Raw genomic sequence first — 19823 nt, forward strand, 5'->3', positions numbered from 1 at the left:
TTAACACTAAAAACTAGAAACCTTATGTTGGATCACATGGAAGTAATAATAAAATGAACATTTAGTTTACATTAATTCAAATTTTAAGTGCTTTGAGTTTCACTTACTTTCACACGGTCTTTCTTTTTTCTTTTGGTGCAGTTGTTCGTTTACATGCAAGCTCAATGTTGTAATTTAATTCATCTATCGTAATCTGAAATTATCACATAGCTCAGATGTACTAGGAAATAGACTTTGGATGACAACTATTTTGTTATAAACTAACTGATCAATCGTTTTATTTATGTAGTGAGTAACATGCAGGGAATGGCAGCTGTGCTTAAGGTCAGTTAACTTTGTTTTCCAAGTCTTACTGAGTATAATTAAAACCATTCATTCTTTATTTCCCCATTCATTTAATGCCAAGATGATGGGGTCTGTAATCGGTCTGAATTTTGTGCTTGAATTCCTGCTAACTTTGACCCACATTGGAGAATAATGAGCTGATTAGAAGCACAGCCCACAATGCAATCTTTGTTTTTCCTCACATACTTTATACAGAACCTCTAATGATCAACTATATATTAATTTTTTGGCTTTTGTATCCTGACATTTTCAGTTTTACAAGACATTCACTCACTTTCTGAGATGTTTAAACTGACAAGAGGCAAACAATCCTGTGTAAACATTTATTCTTCATAGACACAAATGTCATTAAATAATATTTCACAAACAGCACATATAATTTTCTGGGAGGACACACAGGATGCTAGTCCTACTGATAACACCAGGACTCAAACCGAAGGCAGAAGTTAGTCAACTTTCTGTTCTCTATAAATCTGTTTACTCAGGGATTTGGCACTGGGTGAACTTGTGCAGTAAGTGAAAATTAGGGAACAGCTCTTCATGCATCATTAACTGCACTATAACCTCGAAACATGTATGAATTTTAAATATCTGTGTGTAAATGAAAGATGGTACCACATTTACAGTTCACAAAAATAACATTTGTAGATGCTGCAGCATTACTACACATCAGAAACAAATATTGACATGCCTTCATGCAACCCTACTGAATCACTGTAAAGACTGTAAAATAGCAACAACATCACACAGAGCAGCTGTGGGAAATGTGTTAATATCATCTGTTGTTGTCACAGCACGAGGAATTGTTCTGTGGATAATGACAAAAAATGCCAATTGTACCAGAGTAAATCAGTTAGCATTTCTAATGTGACTATGAATATTCTTTAACTGGTTTTGCATCACATGTTAAACAAATGTATGCAGTTAGGGCTGTGCCAAAGATCTTAGAGAGACAGAGTTCATCAGTGGAAGTCTGCCCTACCCTCCACTCCTCTTGATATAAAATAGTTCTTTCATTGAACTCATCTGTTATTCATTTCGTTAGCTGATCGTTTGCATGTGGAGTGTTTGTTTAAATGTAGCGGTCCTGTCAAGGAAATTCCACTGATTTGAGCTCAAACCAGTTTTTAAATGTGTTTAAGATTATTTCCTAATTTGTAGCAACTACTAGTTGAGTTCAAAGTTGTGATTTCATAAGTCAGGTTGCAGACAAATGTTCAAATGTTAGAAATGACTCAGCAAACAAATGTGTACGTTGGTTTCTAACAAACATCTGTCACCTCAATCAAACACTATCAGCTCTGTAAACAGAATGTGATTGTTGCATGACACAGCAGTTTAATAATGACATACTTTACTGATCCCCCTTGGGAAATAAGGAGACTAAGCAATATTTTAAATGTTAATGTGAACTTTTGTTCATTTTGGTAGGATAAAAGTTTGAATATGTAGAGATTTTAAATACTGGAATCAGCTCAACATTTATGTATGTTTTTAAAACTCCCCCTGGCATCTCAATATCTCTAAATTGTACCATCATGGTAGCTAGGGCTCTGTAGATAGTTACTTTGTTCAATTGTTCCTTATTGTTTTCATTCTTTTAATATTTCAGTGTTGCATCCAGTGATGTTTAAATAAGGGGTTCAACTTTGAATGTGAATATTATTACAAAAGAAAAAAATAGACTTTGCACAGAAACTCAAATGACAAATGTCACAAACCATGAAAATATAATAATATTAAAATAAACAGATCAAGAGACATTGTGTAGTCACGATGACAAAGAATGACTCAAAGAAACTATAGGTATAAGTAAAGTACACAGATTGGAGGTCCTCTCTTATATTGCCAGAGTAGCAGCTCTCAGTCTGTTTGTGGCAAAGCTTTTCTCTTTCATAGATGTGATACATTGATATGCAAATCTGTACAAAGTCCTGATATGAAAGCAGGGAATGTGATGAACCTTTGCTGTGCTGTGCTGCACATTCACTTCTCTGCCTGCACAGCTCCCATACACAGACTGCCCTCCTCCTCAATGGTCTCCAGCTCATCTGTACGAATGGCTTGCGTGATTAAATTCAACTCCTCACACATGGTTTCGTACCGGTACGCCACGCGGATGTCAGGAACGTTTGTGCGTCTGATATCATTGCTCTCCTGTCCCTCCTTGATGTAGTTTGGGCCAAGCCAGTAGCTCTTCATCTAATGCAGAATAGGATTCAGTGAAATTTAACTGTTTGCAGAAAAACTGTAGCATGGTTGCAAACTGTAAAAATGGATAATGTGTAATATGCTCTATACTAATACCTTGTGAGAGAATCCACTCATCAGCACGCTGTTTCTGGCCAGTTCACACATGTCACAAGAGCTCAGCTTCCACACCTGAGCAGCAATGCTGTACTCCTCCATCAAGGGCTCCTGCACAGAGCAAGAAATTATGTAACTATCAAACACAGATTGACTTACACATGAGTTTCAAGACAATGTAGCGTTATAGCTAAACCTCAAACACCAAGTAATTTACAATAAATTTAGTTTCACCGTGTAATTTTTTTTGGAAGTGCAGCAGATTTTGACATAAATCAACATTTAGTCATCTGGCAGAGTACCAGCTCCCAGTCTGTTAACTACAACAAAATATATCTGTCAGGCATCGCTGATGTAATCCTTAGGTTTAGTTTCCTTTTCGTTAAAAGCATAAAATAAAGAATTTCACCCCTGGTTGCTTTGCTGACACGTAGCAAGTACATTCTGATACTGCAGGTCCCAGAGTGTGTTCTTAAATGACCAGCGGAAGCAAAAATGCAATAGCATAAGAACAACTTGAGTATCTTTTTACAGACATCACATCCACAAACATTTCAAGATGCTGTCTTCTGCATCACGTGTATTCCTTTGTGTGGACATGTAATTTGAATCCCACATAGGAAAGATTCTGGCAGTGAAACTTAAAAGCCTTTTATGTCTTTTGCAAAGCACTTTCAATAGCCTCATTGTTGAAAAGTACTGTTCAAACAAACTTGACAATTATAAAATTGAAAATAATACAACTCTAAATTGTGGGATGTTAGAAATACTTGACCTTGGTGAAGTGAAACTGCAGAGGGTCATCTGTGGACAGAGAGACCATGAGGCCTCTGGACAGGTACTCGGGCAGAGGGTTACGATGGTAGCTGAGGAACAGGCTGTTATTGCTGAGAGGAGACATTGCAATGCCGATCTGGGCCAAGTAGTACAAATACTGCAACACAGGAGCCTGCAGGCACATGAGGATGTGCGTTGTAATAAACAATAAACCACAAGTGTATGAGTCACTAAACTTTGACTCGGCTAAACAAAATAAACCAGTTGATCTACAGCAGATGAGCAGAGTCCAGGCACTACTTTTCTTAAATTCACATTTTCCCACAAACTCTAAAGCACATGCTGTAATTGTGAGGTCACACCTTTCTAAGCAGCAGCCCGTGGGAGATGTTCTCCGATAGCATGAAACCAGACACCAGGTGATGGATCGGCCCCGCTTCCCCACAGTGAGGACGTAGGACAAGTGAGTGAAACCCCCGCTGCCTGGAATGAAAGGTTTTGGCAGGATGACTTCAACAAATTAAAGGGAGATAAAACGGAACTTTCTTTTGCTTGTGCTCAGTAAACTACAGTCTGCTTTTGTTCGCCACTAAAAGACGTTAAATGGGCGGGTCGCCAAATTATCTGAAGGCCTGCCAAAGTATATTTGACCACCCATTTTATTTAAACTACTCTAAGGGTTAGAACAATGCCAGCTGTGGGGCATTAACTAGAGGACTTTTCTTCCACAGTCTACTGTGCCTGTAGGTTAAATGTTTGCAGCTTGAAAGGTCAATATCAGCTCAGATCAGCTATCACTAACTCATGTAATTTCAACATTTACATTGATAACAGATCGGTGTCTATAAGTCAAGATCACCTTTTGGCAACAGAAAACTGTATAGAAATGTTAAAATATGTATTGTATCCATCTATCTAAATATATATTATCTCAGGATTATAACAGTTAAATCCTCCATTACTATTTATGAATCATCTGCTATTCTTTATGTTTTTATTTTAAAAGAAGCATAAAAAAAGTCATAGTTTCTTTGATATTTAATTCACAAAAAATAAGGTGAACAATAAAACTCCTTTGTTACTATAGTTTTTGCTTTTACAGACTAATAATCATTTTATTTTATTTATCTTTTTCACAAACGTGAAAACATAAAAATGTGTTACCTCCTACTTCCTACTAAACACTTGGTGAGATATCTATAGTATGAGCTAACATACAGTCCAGGACTGCTGGTATTAATGAAAAGCAGATTTTAGCCAGCAGTTGAAAGTGAGGTGTGGTTACATACCTGCGCAGGTGATTCAGCACAGTCATGTTTGCATACATATAGTACAGGTAGTAGGAATAGGGGGGGTTATCCTCCTCCGTCCAGTTGACTGGTAGTGGACTGTCCAGGTTGAAGATATGCTGTTCTGGTTTTGACTCATCATCCACACTGTCGAAACCTACAACCTGTGCGAGGGACCAACAAGAGATCTGTGAAACCCTTTGAGATTTGGCACAATGTGAACGACCAAATACACTATTTGTTTTCAGGAAAGACTTCGTACGTGCTGAAGGAAAAGGTGCAACTCTGGGTGGCTGCCGGGGTTCACTGTAACCTCAAACAGAGGCATGAAGATGTTCTCCAGCATCTCTTGGAAGTTACACAGTTGTTTCTTTGTGTGGTAGACATCACTATGAAGAGAGAATAAGAGTATGAGTACCTCAATAGTGTATTTAATTACGTGCCATTGTATTCAGTTATTTCCCACCACTGGGATTACTCACAAGAGTCGTGGCACTTGCACAAGCCAGCGCACGTTGTTGGAGTAGACCTGATGTTTGACAGCCCACGTGGCCAGTTTGTCCCACTCGTCTCTGGAGCGCCCGTAGATCGACAGCCTGAGCTCCACATTCTGGTACTTGCTCTCCTCCAGATCTGCCATCACCTCCTGAGACGCAGAGACACAAATGGTCAGCAGAGGGCGCCACTGTCTCATAGCGCTCTGCAAGTTGTGATGAATTTGTGAAACTGCAGGGTGCAGGTAACAGTTTATGTATTCAGTGAGCACCTTGATAATGTGACCAAAGTATTTCCCCTTGATGTAGTTGTCCGTTTTGATGAAGATCTCTCTCAGGATGGACTCACCAATGGGATTGTATTTGGCATTGAACTTGTCAAATCGATGGAAAGTGTTACGGTCCTGCAAAAAAGTGGAAACATTCTCTTTACACAATCTATCAGGTCGAAACAACATTTGTCCTTTCTACACCATGGTATATTTTTAACCAGGCAACACCTCTGAACTGATAAGCTCTTCATCTGTCCTTGAAGGGCTTTACTTACAGCATGCATGTCCAGAGTGTCCACACTCAGGTCAAAAGCTGTCAAGTTCATGCTTTCAAACACCTCCATCAGTGTCTGACCCTTGCCTCTTTCCACATGAACAATCTCTTTAGGATACTTCTTCATAGCCCTTTTAATAAAACGCAGAAGGTGCTTCTGGTTCATACAGGACGAGGCGTGGATGTGTGTGTCGACCTGTAAACAATTCAAATCCAAAAATCGATATACTGAAGTGTGGTTCTACATTACATCAAATTAATGTGATTAAGCAAAACAGAAAGAGCTGGCAAGTTCACCTTACGGATATTGTAAAAGTCTCGATGCGGGACTTTCTTCTGTGCTGCCAGCTCTTTCATCTCATTCAGCAGGATGTGCATCTGGAACTTTGAGCTGAGGTACTGCAGGCGGCGGTAGCAGAAGGACTTTCTGTGACAATGTGAAACATAAAACTTTATTTATTGAGATGTTTTGAAAACTTATCTCAAAATTTTGTCATCATTTTTGTTCTTTCTGGACTATGGACTTGTAATTGATGTTTAACTCACACTGGTCCGTTGATAATGAGCGCCATCATGACGTTCATATCAGCGATGTACTCCTGCAGATCTGGATACGGCAGGTCCAGCTCTGTGCTCCTGTTAGCACATAAAAGTGTAAGCAGAAGCAGATTATCTTTGCTGCCAACAAAATGTGTGAATTGAGTCTAAAAACAGACACGCACCCTATCAAATTAAACGCCAGGGTATAAAACATTTGTGCACCAAGTGATTCATGACAAACATCTCACTTTTCCATAATGTTCCTCGTTGTGTACACATGCATGACACCATCCACCATCTTGCAACCGTAACCCATATCGGGGGGCATGCTGGCAGGGTCCTGGTTCTCATAGGGGTGTGTTTCGGAAACAGGTGGGTGCACTGTGGCATCTGAGAGGAGACAGAACGCAGCACTGTGTCACGGCTTGGAGTGAGGAGGGAGTGCACATGCAGTGTAGGTCTGCCTGCAGGCTGTGACAGCCTTTTCAGGGGCACGTAACAGATGGATCGTGAAATCTGTGAGTGTGCACGTTATGTCTTAATGTGAGAGTACTGCACATCAGTTCTATTATGCTCAGTTATTGTGTGTAGATGATTTTATTCAGTGATATTTACATCTACACAATTAACAGTGGAACAAAGTGAAGGTTCTGAATACTTTCTGAAGCCACTGTACCTGCAGTGACTGTGGTCTCTGGGATATCCTCTTCATAAAGATCTAAGTCTAGTGGCCTCTCACTCAGCTCCTGCAGGTAACGAGTGGTGGTCCTGCAGAAGCTCTGCAGCGACAGACTCATGTACTTCTGTCTAATGAACAGAGCCTTCACCACACATTTGGCAGCATCCAACAGATCTGTGAAGGGAACCTTGACAGAAGAACAATAGGATGAAAAGGAATGAAGATAGTAACAAACAACAAATTACGAGGTGTCTTTTTGAGAGAGGAGGTGCTATTTGACTGTGAGAAACAACACTAAACAAAGTCTGTGCTTTGACTGAGAAATACTTGCTGTTTTACTGCAGTGACCACTGTGACTTACCCCACATTTCTCCTCTCCAGAAATAGTGACTCTCTGGTACTCTCGCTCTGGAACCTGCTCTCTCTCCTGCAGGTCAGGAGCTTGGCTCTGCTCCTTCATATATCTGATGATAGACCAATATTTAGACCAGTTACATTTCTATTTGTGGTTTGGGACACACGATCACAGGGTTATTAAATCACTTTTTACTGTAGCTGGTGAAAACACTCACTCAAGATCAGTGGCACTGTCAGTCTTCATGAACTCCTGTTTGGCCCGGAGGAGGATGTCAGGTTCAAACCTGAGGACAGAGAGGACGAAGGCAAAGTCTGACTGCCAACACACTCACATGCATTTGTGTATGAACCACCACTTCCTTGGTTTCTCTCACTTACTTGACATCCTGGCTGATCTGCCGCTCCAGGCGATGACGCTTCTCCTCCAGCTGTTCGATGGGGCTATCCTCTGGAAATTCATAGGGGGCACTGCGCATCTCACTCTCAGCCAGGCTACGGGAGAACAGCTCCTTCAGAGACACACACACACACACACACACACACACACACACACACACACACACACACACACACACACACACACACAGTAAACCACATTATGAATATGTGTATATCTTAATTTATTAGTTTAATTATTAACTCAACCACTAAATACTGACCTCAGCAATTTCCTTGTACTTTCCATCCATGGATGTGCGCAGGTCAATGGACTGTTTCAAAGCCACAGGGATCCCAGGCAAAGAATGCTGGGAAGTGAGGAGGTGGCGGGCACCACGGGGTTCAACTGCAGATAAGAATGGACACAAATCATAAAAAGAGGGAGAAAACCATGCATCTTTTCAGTAACTGAAGAATAATCCAGGCTTCATTTTCAACTTTTAAGACGTCTGAATCTTTTAATGAAACTAGTCAGAAAAGTAAATCCTCTTAAGTCTAAACACACACAAATCAGATTTGCTTTCAACAGCTATCCTATTAACTGTCAATGACTTTATCAATAATGACAAAATAGCAATAATTTTCCTTTACAGAGCATAAAAAAGTGGCTTGGACATAAACATGAATCAGCTGAATTAGTGCAACCAGCCTTACAAGAGTAGTTTTACTACTATCATTTTTCTGTGCTCCAAAATATTTCACAGAAATCAAAACAGTCTGTTGAATCTTGTTGTTGCAGCATTGGAGCCTGAGCCCAGAGGCTATTTGTGCCTTGAGAAACAAAGGACCATTCAGGTGGCGAGCCTGACAGCACATACATGGGCTAATACCCTCCATTGTTGCCATTGCAAGACTCAAGTTTTATACAAACCCCGTTGTCATGGAAAAGCTAGGAGGAAAAACGAAGGTCCTTCAAAATAAGAGTCGGGACGACAAACACTGTGAGTGGATACTGAGAGAGAAGTTTGTTGAATAAAGGGAGTCAGAGCGTTTGTCTGCGAGATATCATGAGGACAGACAATGTGTTCACTGCTGGGTTTTCCCCCTCAGCATATATTCAGCTATAACGATATTAATCTTTCCCTAGAATCTACACACTGAAATATTCATTGTCCTGCTAAATATTTCAGTCTGTATTCGTTCTACAGTATCAGTGGCCCTTTTAGCATTTTTTAGACTGAAGTCAAGCCTGGACTCTGATATTTAAACTGCACTGACTTTGTATTATGTCCTATGTTTAAGTTTAGAGTCTGGTTTATTTAACACAGCATGTCTGGGTCTGTCTGCTCCATGGGGACAGTGAAGGAGACCAGAGAGTCCAGTTAACTGTGCCAATTAGGACATGACAAAATCTTCATTAAAAGGCATCTTAACACTTGGTGAAGCAGACAGAAGCTATAAAGAGAAAGGAGGTGATTGTGTAACCGTTGGCCACCACACAATTCACCACAAACTTCAAGTTTCTGTTTAACACCGTCCAATCAACACATCCCACTCAAGACACAGGACAAGTTTGCCTGCAGCACAAGGCAGAAAAGTAACGAACCCAGAAGGAAATGTAAACCTCTAAAACAGATAAACATTAAAGGGTCCCAGGGAAAGTAAAAGTATGTAAAAATAAAGTAGCTCCATAAATATAATTGGAAATAAATTTGCAAAGACAGGATAAGAACCAATTGAGAGTTCTACCCACCGACCGCTGTCAACAATATGTCTTATGACAAGCAGGCTACAGTCACGCTGACCGCTTTATGAGAGTGATATGCTAATGTCAGCATACTAACATGCCCACAATGACAGAGCTAACATGCTTATAAATGAATTTGATTGAATTATTCTACATACAGATGAAAGGTAAATACAGTTTAGGTGAGTGTCCATTTGCGAACATAATACACTAAATGTTTTATGTTTAATTCAAGTTCACCAATGATGATTTGAAGGAGTTTGACTTCAGCCATTTCATTATTCTAACAGGGTCTTTACAAGTTTCTGGCGTGTGTTTCTGTCATTGAGGTTTCAGGTTTAAAAACAAAAAACAATTATTATAATTACATATTCATTGCATATAAATACAATTATCTATTATTGTTATTATTTGAAAAATCACTGTTCAAAATATTTTGCAGTTGCACTACTTACATTTTAAAAGCAAAGAACTAATGTTGTGTCATCTGCAAACATTTTGAAAGAACTGCAACTGGACACAGAAAACACGCTGTCCTCCAGTCTCAGTCATAAAGTCAAGCCACAGAGCGGCTGTCCTCTGGTAGGACAGGGGTGGGAGGGGACGCGTCTGTTCAGTGTAATGGCCAGCTAAGATATTATCTGTGTTGTCAGTTTTGGGCATATATCAATTTATCGTGATGACACTGGACACTGGTGCAGAGGGCAGGAGGCGACCAGCGGCAAAGACATCCAAGCTGGGCCACAATAAAGCCGAGCCTAGCCAGGCCTTCCAGACCCTGAGCTAATCCCCTAATGGCTGCTATATTTGGATCAGTAGCATCTATGATTATGTAACAACTCATCCCCTACACAGTTGGAGAGCAAACCACTCAAACATAGTCAACCATGTTTCACTTGAACACATACTACGTAATCTCATCAGCTGAAGCTTTTATTGATCTAATGGGCGCAGGAGGGAAGCAGCACGAGGGTTTTATACAAATGAGTAAGACAGATTGTATCTCCACGCACAACCAGATGTCTCATATAAAAAAAACATGTTGAATCAAAGACAACACAACACAAACTTGCTCAGCTCACTGTTCCACATTACCGCTGAAACTTAAAACGAGGTCAAGTGGTATCAGCTTACCAAAGGACCACTGCATGCATATTTCAGCAGCAACGCAGAGTGAGATAACAAGTGGGAAGTTATCTAAAGCCTACAGGCCAGAGGGGAGCCAGAGGTCAGGGGTCAAAAGGCATCTCATGCAACCTCATCTAGAGCTACTGCTTTTTTTGGGGTCATTTCAGAAAACACAATATAATTACTAATTCCTCAGTGCTTACACTTCGACATCCAAGGACTCCTTGCTCCATCTGTATTTCCAGCACCAAGCAGACCATGCATCATTAACCTCTGTTTACCTGCTTCCATTGACTATGCAGATTTGGTATTCAGCCCACAGGAGAGGCCAGTAACTCACAGCCTCTCAAAGTGTCTCAAAGTGAAAGTCGTATCTACTCACAGCTCATACGCAACAGAGCTGCTGAGAAAGCAGGATCACAGCAGGACAACGAATACAAACAGTAGAGTTTTATGTTAGTTTTAAACTTTTTTTTCAGCTGTGCATTGAAGAATATAAAGATTTTCTATGTTTCTTTTTTAACTTAATCAAAGACAAGTTCTGAAGTTGTCTCAGCACAAATGACTACATATAAATTGAATCTGAACAAAACAGCAAAACTGTCAATGTTCACAAGATTATTAGAGATAAATGTTACTAACAGCAAAAAGCTAACTCCTGAAGGTTGTATAAGTGCCAGAATATTTTGATTGAAACAATTTGGCATCCACAAGTAAGAGATCTATAAACCCATAAACATACAGTTTATATAATATACTGTAACTGGACCAACACAAAGCATCAGCTCTATTATGCTCTGGCCTTTCACAAAAAAATATTGCAGACAACTCAACAAACTCAAATTAAATCTGGCTGCTCACATCATACAGTGTCTCTTGTCTAAAAGACAAACACACACATGCACAGCAGAGGGAATGCAGCAGGATCTCCTCTGTTCCTATGAAGGATTCTTCTTCATCAGCATCTCTCACTGGCTCTGCATGAAACAGCTGATGTCTCTCGTAGATGTGTAATCAAAATCTTTGGTTTAGCCTCTGCAGCTGCAAGAACTGCATGTCTGCAGGCCAGAGTTGGTATTCTACAAGACGCTTCCATCCTGTCATTCCTTTAACCGTATTACTTGAACTATGAAGAAAATAAATACTAAAAATACAAATGTATAATGTCCACTAGTCTTGAAAACCACCATTTCGATCTGATCACACAGTTGCAGGTGCGGTCAGCAGAGTTTATCGATCTGCTTTGCTTCCTTGTGCACAATTGCATCTTTGCACCATCCTCCAAAGACATGACAAAGCTAGTTTGTGGGGCAATCAATCGGCACACATTCTCCTCAGCACACTAAAGACAGCACTGCTCTGGGCTGTTACACAAATCCGTCAAGGGACAAGCGGGGACAGTGGAAGTGAGTATGAAAGAGGGAAAGGAAAAAGAGGGGAGAGTTAGAGGGGAGGGTTGTTTGTGCTTTTTGCACAGGATGAGGGTAGTGGAGCGTACCTGTCTCCTCAGAGCCTGCGTTAACCAGCAGCTAGTAGGACTGTGAGATGAGAGAGAGACAGAGAGAGGGAGAGAGAGACTGCCCTGGCAGGGAGATGGAGCATGCCAAACAGCAAATGGCCCAGGATGGCGTCTGCTGTCCTTTCAAGATAGATTCAGATAGGGATGGAAAGAGAGAAGAAAGAAACACTTCAAACACTCAAGTCAAATGACAAAACTGGAAAACAACACACACACATGCTTTCATACCAACACACTCACACACTCAAATAGTCATCTCCTCTTTTCCCTTAATCTGTCCCTGTCATACATACAAAGAGCTGGTCCAGCAGATCCATGAACTGCCCCCTCACATCCCAGTGTGTGACCCCCCTCTGCTCTGTCTGCCTCCTGGTTCAGGCCAGCTGTCGCTGCTCTAGCTGCCTCTGGAGCTGATCCTCCTCATTTAAATGCCTCTGACATCTATCTGGATTGTACCACAGGAGGGAGAGGATGCGGGGGGGAGACGACATACATCACCGGCGGATGCGGATCGTCCTGCTGTGAGTTTCTCTAGCGGCACCCCTCTCTTGACTACGTAATACTTGGTGCTGTGTTTTGCTGAGGGGAGCATGTGCTGAGGATGTTTGTGTCATCTGTGCATGTGTGTGAATAAATGGAGCTGTCTTAACGGTAAGGTTTGAGATGTAGCGGTCTTTGTTTTGCCAGCTGAATAGCAACAGTTTGAGCGAGACGACTGCCTAATAAATGAGAGCTTGCCTCGATCTCCTCTCACATGAATGAAATTAAAGGGCCAGCACGTTGTCCTCATTATAGTTACAAGGGACATGCGTTCCCATGCTATAAACACAACACTATGTGTGTGCTAAATGAAAAAGGCATCAGTAACACCTTGAACTGATGCAAATTCATGACACGAAATAACAAATGCTTGTGAAATCCCTCATTGCATCTGCAGTGTGCAAGCTCTCCTGCAGTCATATCTCTCTTATTATATTTTTGCTCTGAATGTAAATTTGCTCTGGATAACAGCAAAAACTGGAGAAATGTGCTGAAAAATGTGAACTTTTCTATGTGTCAGCTGAGTCATTACACAGAGACTTTGCTGGGCTGCTCTTTGCCTCCAATTTGTGTCAGACGACTCGCAGTAAATTTGAGGTACAGAACGAAACCTCCAGTCATGACAGATCCGGACAGTGAGACGATTATCAAACCTTCAAATAAATCAAGAAAGATTTTAAATAATGGAGGTGCCTAACTTGGAGGCTAAACAAGTCTTTCAAACTCATTTAAAGTGTTACACGACATAAAATGATGCTGACTGAACCTTCTGTTCACTAAAACTTAATTCCACTCATTTTCAACCAAATAAAAAGAGGCTTTTAAGCTAAATCAACATTAGGTTGTACTGTATAAAATGTTTGCACTGCCTATCTTATCTTCTCTTTCTCAATCCTGTCTAGAGATCAACTCAATTTGTCTCAGTTTAAAACTGAAGAAGAAATCTTTACCTTCTCTGACCCCAACACATTTAGCAATTGTGCTGTTTTCATGGAATTCATTTATATTTTTTGGTTAAATACCAAAAATACCAAACGAACAATGTGTCAGTCCAACCCTCTCTAATTCCATTTCCCTGCGTGGTCTGTGTCACCCATTCTGAAGACGTCAATCTTTTAAAAAGTGTCAAAAAATATATGTTTATTTTCTAAAACTGCCAAATAATTTCCTAGCAGCAGCAGTTGGGGGCTGTGGTTTCTAACAGATGTAGGTCAAACACAGGTAAATAACGTTTTCATCCAGATACTGGTAATCTATTGAGCATTGACAGTAGCAGGACAGCTTATGAGAATAAACTGCACACTGTTAGCACACTGTAGTCCAACAGTGATTTCCACTGATTTGTCTTTATAGTTAGAATTTAATGTATTTGACAATATTAAACACAAAATTCCAGATTTTATTTTTTTCAGCTGTGTTTTAACGTCTTTGCTCGACTATTTTAAACTGTACTTTTTGCATAAATGCCAAAGAGAGTCTCTGCTTGAGGATTAAATGATTGTTGGTTTTGGTATTGGTCACTGTATTTGTTAACAACAATAATAAAAAAAGGCCTTTTCCTTTAAACTGTTTTATCACCAGTTCTTACAGCATGATGAGCATCATCATTATACTGTATACTGTGCATATGATAAAGGTTGCTCTTGCTTTTAGATGTATGAAGAGAGCTGCACAAAAGGTGGACTCTCCATTTTCACAGTTGTATAACTGAACAAAAAAAACAGAGCACTACAGAGTCAAATGCAATTCAACTACCATCCAATTACTGCTCTGCCTCTCGAGGTTAAATTCTTGTGTTTTTCAGGGCACTCAAAGCAAAAATTGCTTTCAAGAGGACTAATCAAGTTGTTCTGCACCAGGAGGAGCACAACAAGCAAGACTGCTGCGCATTGATTCGTCAGCACGGCTCCATTTATTCAGACCAGGCTCCCTCTGATGGTCCAAAGTCGCAACACACACAGTCACATAAAAACAAGTTCATGAGGTGTGAGACATTCATTTAAGGACTAAATTAAACTCTAGAAGCTGGAAAAGTTTTAATCCACAAAAGCTGAATTAAATAAAAGCAGCGTGAAAAACAATCAGACCCTTTACTTAAGCAGAGAAAGTAATACCACAGTTAATGTACCACATAAAAAGAAATAAAAAAAATATATATACTTTATATATAAAATGTTCAATTATATGATTGATTAGCATGTAGCTGGTTGAGGTGCAGACTGTAGTTTAAAATTACATTTATTGATCAATTTTTAGTTTACAAAAATGTAAATAAATTGCATTGACAAGTTTCCTTGTATCATCAGTGGTGTCTTAAGCTTTAGTCCAAACAATATATATATACGTTTTGGTTGTTATCACATAATTTCCTAATTTGAGAAGCTTGAACTGGAACAATATTTGAGCCTCTAGATACTGACTTTATTCTAATAATTTAAATCCATATTTCCAAGCAGAATATAAATATCTAATCATTATAACAGATCATGTAGTTGTATGTAACTTACTGCTGTATAATAAGATAATCAATAACATTAATATATTACAACTTATTAATTGTAAACACTTTAAATGTTGTTATATCAGCTCACAACTACATTACGGTAGGTTATAAACTATTTATGTAACATATACTACTACACTAATGCTAACTACAAAGTGTTACTAAAGAAACATACACCGTACCTTCCAAACAAGACTCTGGCTCTTCATGTACAATCAACAGCTGGTATCTCTGTATCTAGTGTACCACCACAGAGGTGACTCCACCCACAGGACAGCACAAGTCCATGAGGCCTCTACAAGTCCAGATGTTGTTTCATGTGAGTCACAGAGACACAGACAATAAGGAGGCACTGATGAAGTAGTACTATATGTTAAACTAGCCAAAGGTGTGTCAAATAATTAAACACTATTAAAAAACACACTACACATCAAAATACTACTTAAAAATGAATACATAATAATATGAAACACACCGGCATCATTCTGCTGCATAATTACTGTAGAACCTTTGCTATTTACAGTACTTCTCTTATAGTATTTGTGTATTTTTACTTACTACTTCAAACTCTCAGATTAGCCACATTAAGTGGAAATCATCTAAAACGGCAGTATTTTACTGAGAAATTCTATTACTGATTATTTTTACACTGTAACATGGCAGGGAAGAACAAAGAGACGATTTTATAGTGAAAAAGACTTTAACTTTGGTACATATCCACTTAGAAATCTTATTCTAGCTCTAGAGACTTATTTCAATACATTTTTGCACCAGGCAAGGACTGCACATTTGAGCCCTCTTCACTTCCACTGTAAGGGGCTTAGAAAAGGATATTTGCATGGCTATTATGAACAGGAACAAAAGTTACAGCATGAAAAACCCTGTTCAATGTTCATATAAGTATCTGACTGTTATAAGACACCAATAAACATAGTGAATCTATCCTTTAATATTCATGTCACTTACAGTAAATTGCACAATAAACAAATATCTACTGCTACGCAAACCTCTTTTTATTTGAGTGGACTTAAGTAGTTTAGTAAGTGCAAAACAGCACGAGGCACAGAATAGGCTAACTGGTGAGTGGGTGGTGCTCTAATCTCAGAACTACCTTTTTCACAGCCAGAGAAGTGAATCACCCACAGCTGCTCTCTGCCGAGTTCGCTTCACACGTCCTGCAATAACGTGCTAAATATGGACAATGCTTTACAGAGTAACGAGCACGAGACGGCAAAAGGCTGTCTGATGGACACGGAACAGTACATTATGTGCAGAGAGGGGCACAAAGGAAAGAAAGAAAGCGAGCTTTGGGCGATATTAACGTATTTAGTGCTGATTAAATACTGCTGCAGCCTTTCACAGCTGCTCCGCTCTGCTGCACTGATTGATCAGTAAAGAGCTCATTAGTCTGGATCGAATGTTTAATATTCTTATTACAACAATCTAACGTGCTAAAGCTCCTCCAGATAGCTAAGTGCCAATCTGAACACACAATAGTGTCAGACTACTTATAATTTATTATCCTGAGTGGTGGCAGCAGAACCAGGATTAACAACCACGTTATTAGAGATGCATTTACCACTTTGATATGTGACAGTTGTAGTTTTTTAATATTCCATCTAATCCAATCATATTATAATTACTCCACAGTCTTATTTATACAGACTGTACTGTATGATCTGCCGCAAACTATGAGTGCCCTTTTGAAATACAAAAGAAGATGAGTCACCTAAATGTCATCTTTGCTTACTCAGATGGTTCCCTTGATGTTTTCACAACAGAAAATATGAACGTTATCTTAATGTGTTTCTGCACATTTGAATTTTTCAATCTAACTTCAGAGGCTTCAGAATCTGAGCACAGTCCCTTTCATGCAGATTTACAGAAAATTAAAAAAAACAGCCTGTGTTGGATTTCAATAAAAACTGTGTTTAAAATCAATAGACTTAGCCAGAGTTCTGACTGGAAATAGCCAGAGAGATCATATTTCTCCTACATTAGCTTCTCTCCATTGGCTCCCCGCCTGGAAGTTGAGCCATGGCAACTAGACTTCCTTCCTGTTAAGTCGAAACGTTTCTCTACTCATCTAAGTAGCTTCTTCAGTCTTATAACCAACTATCTTTAGTCCGATGATAGTTGATCTCCTCTGCAAGTGTCCTCGGCCTTGGAGCTGTATTTCTCCAGAGTGCAGTTACTGGTCCTACCGACCTGCCAGTGTTTCTGCTGCTTGTTGTTGTTTTGTTGCCTGCTGTCCTTTTCCCTCTCCTCTTTCCATTCACCTCAACCAGTCGAGACAGAGGGTCGCCCACATCGAGCCTAGTTCAGCTGGAGGTTTCTTCCGTTAGAGGGAGCTTTTCCTCTCCACTGTCGTCTAATACTCAAGTGGGGTTGTTGGGTTTTCTATATAATTCTGTAAGCAGAATTATCTAGAATTCTCTAGAATTCTCTATTTTGTAAGGTCTCAAACCATAAACACTGTAAAGTGCCTTACGATGACTTCTGTTGTAATATGGCGTTATATAAATAGAATTGAATTGAAATGAATTAAATGAGGGTAATCATCAGTAGCAATGAAAACAACAACAAAAAAAAAAAACATTTGTGGTTAAACACGAATCTAACTTGGTAAACATTGCAACATCACAGTCACATTCCTGTGGCGACATGACCTGGCTGTGGGAGATGTTACAGATACAGCTTATTTTTAAGATGCTGTTATGTAATTCTAATATTTTAAAATCCACCAGTAAGGGGAGGGATTATCCCAGCCGCTCCCAACACCAATAAACTAACTTCAAGATGTCGAGATTCGAGTGTCATTTTCTCCACACTGGACCCTTTGCATCAGTCTTGTTTCAGGGTATTGATATTCATATCACGAAATTCTTGAAAGAAAAACCTGCAGTGGGAACAGCTGAAATTATGTCACCATATTTGCCTAGAAAGAGAGTCACTGAAGAGTGAACACAGCGCTAAATGAAACTCTAAATAATAAACATGATTTATGTTTCAGAGGAAATGTGTTGAGGTCGAAAGATGATTCTGAATGAACAGAGAGAGCTGTGTTTAAATGGGCGGCATTTCGTCATATGGTCATTCTACACTCTTTGTGTTTGGATGAAAGGCTGAGGCAGCATGTGCATACATCGGAGTGGAGGCTAATCCTCTCATTCAGCAGGGGATCAAGTCCTGAGGTACCAACATACATGTTCTTTCCAGGCAACAACCATGAAAAATAACATCATCATCTATATCTAAGCAACACATCGCTGTGCTCAGAAGGGAAGAGCCTATATATAGAAAAGTCGAAGTCTGAGCTTGTGCTTGCATCTTTCAACTTATGCAACATGTTTTGAATGATTTTTCGTAAAAAAAAGTTGCTAGCTTGAAAATGAAGCAGCATAAAATCTGTTTCATATAGCATCCTCTGATCATTCTGCGAATAAAGTGAGGATCTGGCTGATGCTAGAGAATATATGCAAGTTAAAATTAATGTAAAAATGAAGGATAAAAGGATGAGCTGTGAGCAAGCACAGTAACATGAACTGCTGCGTATAAATGCTAAAATCCTGCACAGAGAGCATCCTCTGCTGCACCTCCTCTCTAATCAACAGGTTAGCATTTTCCCAAACTACTCACAGAGAACTAGTATTGCACTGTCACTCATTTTTATGAGTGTTTTCACAAAACCACAAAAATTATAATTATTTTTTTTTTAATTTGAATTTTTATACACATGCATGATTCAGAGTTCATGCTCAGGTCAGGACCGGCACACTCAGAGTCCCCAGCATCCCTTCACTCACCTGTGCTGGCCGCGTACTGAAGGCTGCCCCGCTTCTTAAACGGGGAGAGGGGCTTGTTTTTCGCCCCAGTGACAGTCCCAGAGGGCAGGTTGGAGGACATTTTCCTAGGTCGTATGGTTCAAATTGGCTCCGATGGGAAAAGGAGAGCTGAGTGAGTCAGAGCTGCGGAGGACGGAGCGTCGGATATCTACAGAGTGAGAGAGGAGGAGGAGAAAGGAGGAGGTGGAGGACATGCAGGAGAGAAGAGGTTAGATGTAGCACAGATGCTGGAAGCTTGGGGGGCTTTTGCAGTCAGCATAAATATGTGTGTGTGTGTGTGTGTGTGTGCTACTTGCCTGTGAGCAGGGATTTCCAGACTGGTTGGTCCAGCATGGGGCTGTGGAGCATCCCTCTGCAGCAAAACAAGCCCCGCCTCCTCCGAAAGACTCCCCCTGCCTGAGCTGCAGCGCCGACGGAGGATGGGGGCTTGATGGAGAGACTCGGCTTCCCCCCTGCCATGCAAAACACATACAGGGTACAATACACACAGCAGCGGCTTGCGGTGCTGCTGTTGCCATAACAACCACAACTCGATGTGTGGGCAACCCAGCGAGGAGAAAAGTTGTTTAGAACTGCAAATGCAAAAAGTGTGACAAACATTTGATTTATGTAGTGCAAATAATTTTATTACAGTTTATGGCGTAAAATAAAACTGAAAAAGTGTCAAACTAAAATATTTATGATACATTTTGAGTTATTATAGCAACGTGACACCATGAGGTTGACATTTGGGGTTTGATGTCTCTACATGTTAACTATGTCATAGACGTGAATGACATGAAACATCAATGATGAACTCATCAGATTGTGTTTAGTTCCATTTTGCACC

General features: G+C 40.0%; 1 protein-coding gene across 2 annotated transcripts; it reads right to left on the minus strand.

The window, feature by feature from the left end:
• Nucleotides 1–97: 97 nt before the first annotated feature.
• On the minus strand, nt 98–19575 carry ampd2b (adenosine monophosphate deaminase 2b). Of its 2 annotated transcripts, none has more exons than XM_026369088.1 (19): nt 19291–19575; nt 18956–19142; nt 7994–8118; nt 7713–7843; nt 7550–7618; nt 7339–7441; nt 6975–7164; nt 6547–6688; nt 6305–6394; nt 6056–6185; nt 5760–5954; nt 5485–5616; nt 5201–5364; nt 4981–5107; nt 4719–4882; nt 3792–3912; nt 3428–3601; nt 2653–2763; nt 98–2547 (listed from the first exon to the last, which is right to left on the minus strand). In XM_026369088.1, exons 2-19 carry the CDS (start codon nt 19053–19055, stop codon nt 2332–2334), a joined length of 2484 nt encoding a protein of 827 aa, XP_026224873.1. In that variant the 5' UTR covers nt 19056–19142; nt 19291–19575; the 3' UTR covers nt 98–2331. The 2 variants fall into 2 exon arrangements, with proteins under 2 accessions (XP_026224873.1, XP_026224874.1); XM_026369089.1 differs by lacking the exons at nt 18956–19142; nt 19291–19575 and adding exons at nt 12086–12221; nt 12400–12467.
• Between the last annotated feature and the right edge of the window lie 248 nt (nt 19576–19823).

Source organism: Anabas testudineus, chromosome 7, assembly GCF_900324465.2.
Source record: "Anabas testudineus chromosome 7, fAnaTes1.2, whole genome shotgun sequence".
NCBI classification, from domain to species: domain Eukaryota; kingdom Metazoa; phylum Chordata; class Actinopteri; order Anabantiformes; family Anabantidae; genus Anabas; species Anabas testudineus.

Coding starts and splice junctions, on each gene's coding strand:
- ampd2b (XM_026369088.1), bottom strand. CDS start 19,055: ATGTCCTCCAACCTGCCCTCTGGGACTGTCACTGGGGCGAAAAACAAG. Junction 7,619..7,712: donor CAGATCAGCCAGGATGTCAA/GTAAGTGAGAGA, acceptor CTCTGTCCTCAG/GTTTGAACCTGACATCCTCC. Junction 7,442..7,549: donor GACAGTGCCACTGATCTTGA/GTGAGTGTTTTC, acceptor GTCTATCATCAG/ATATATGAAGGAGCAGAGCC.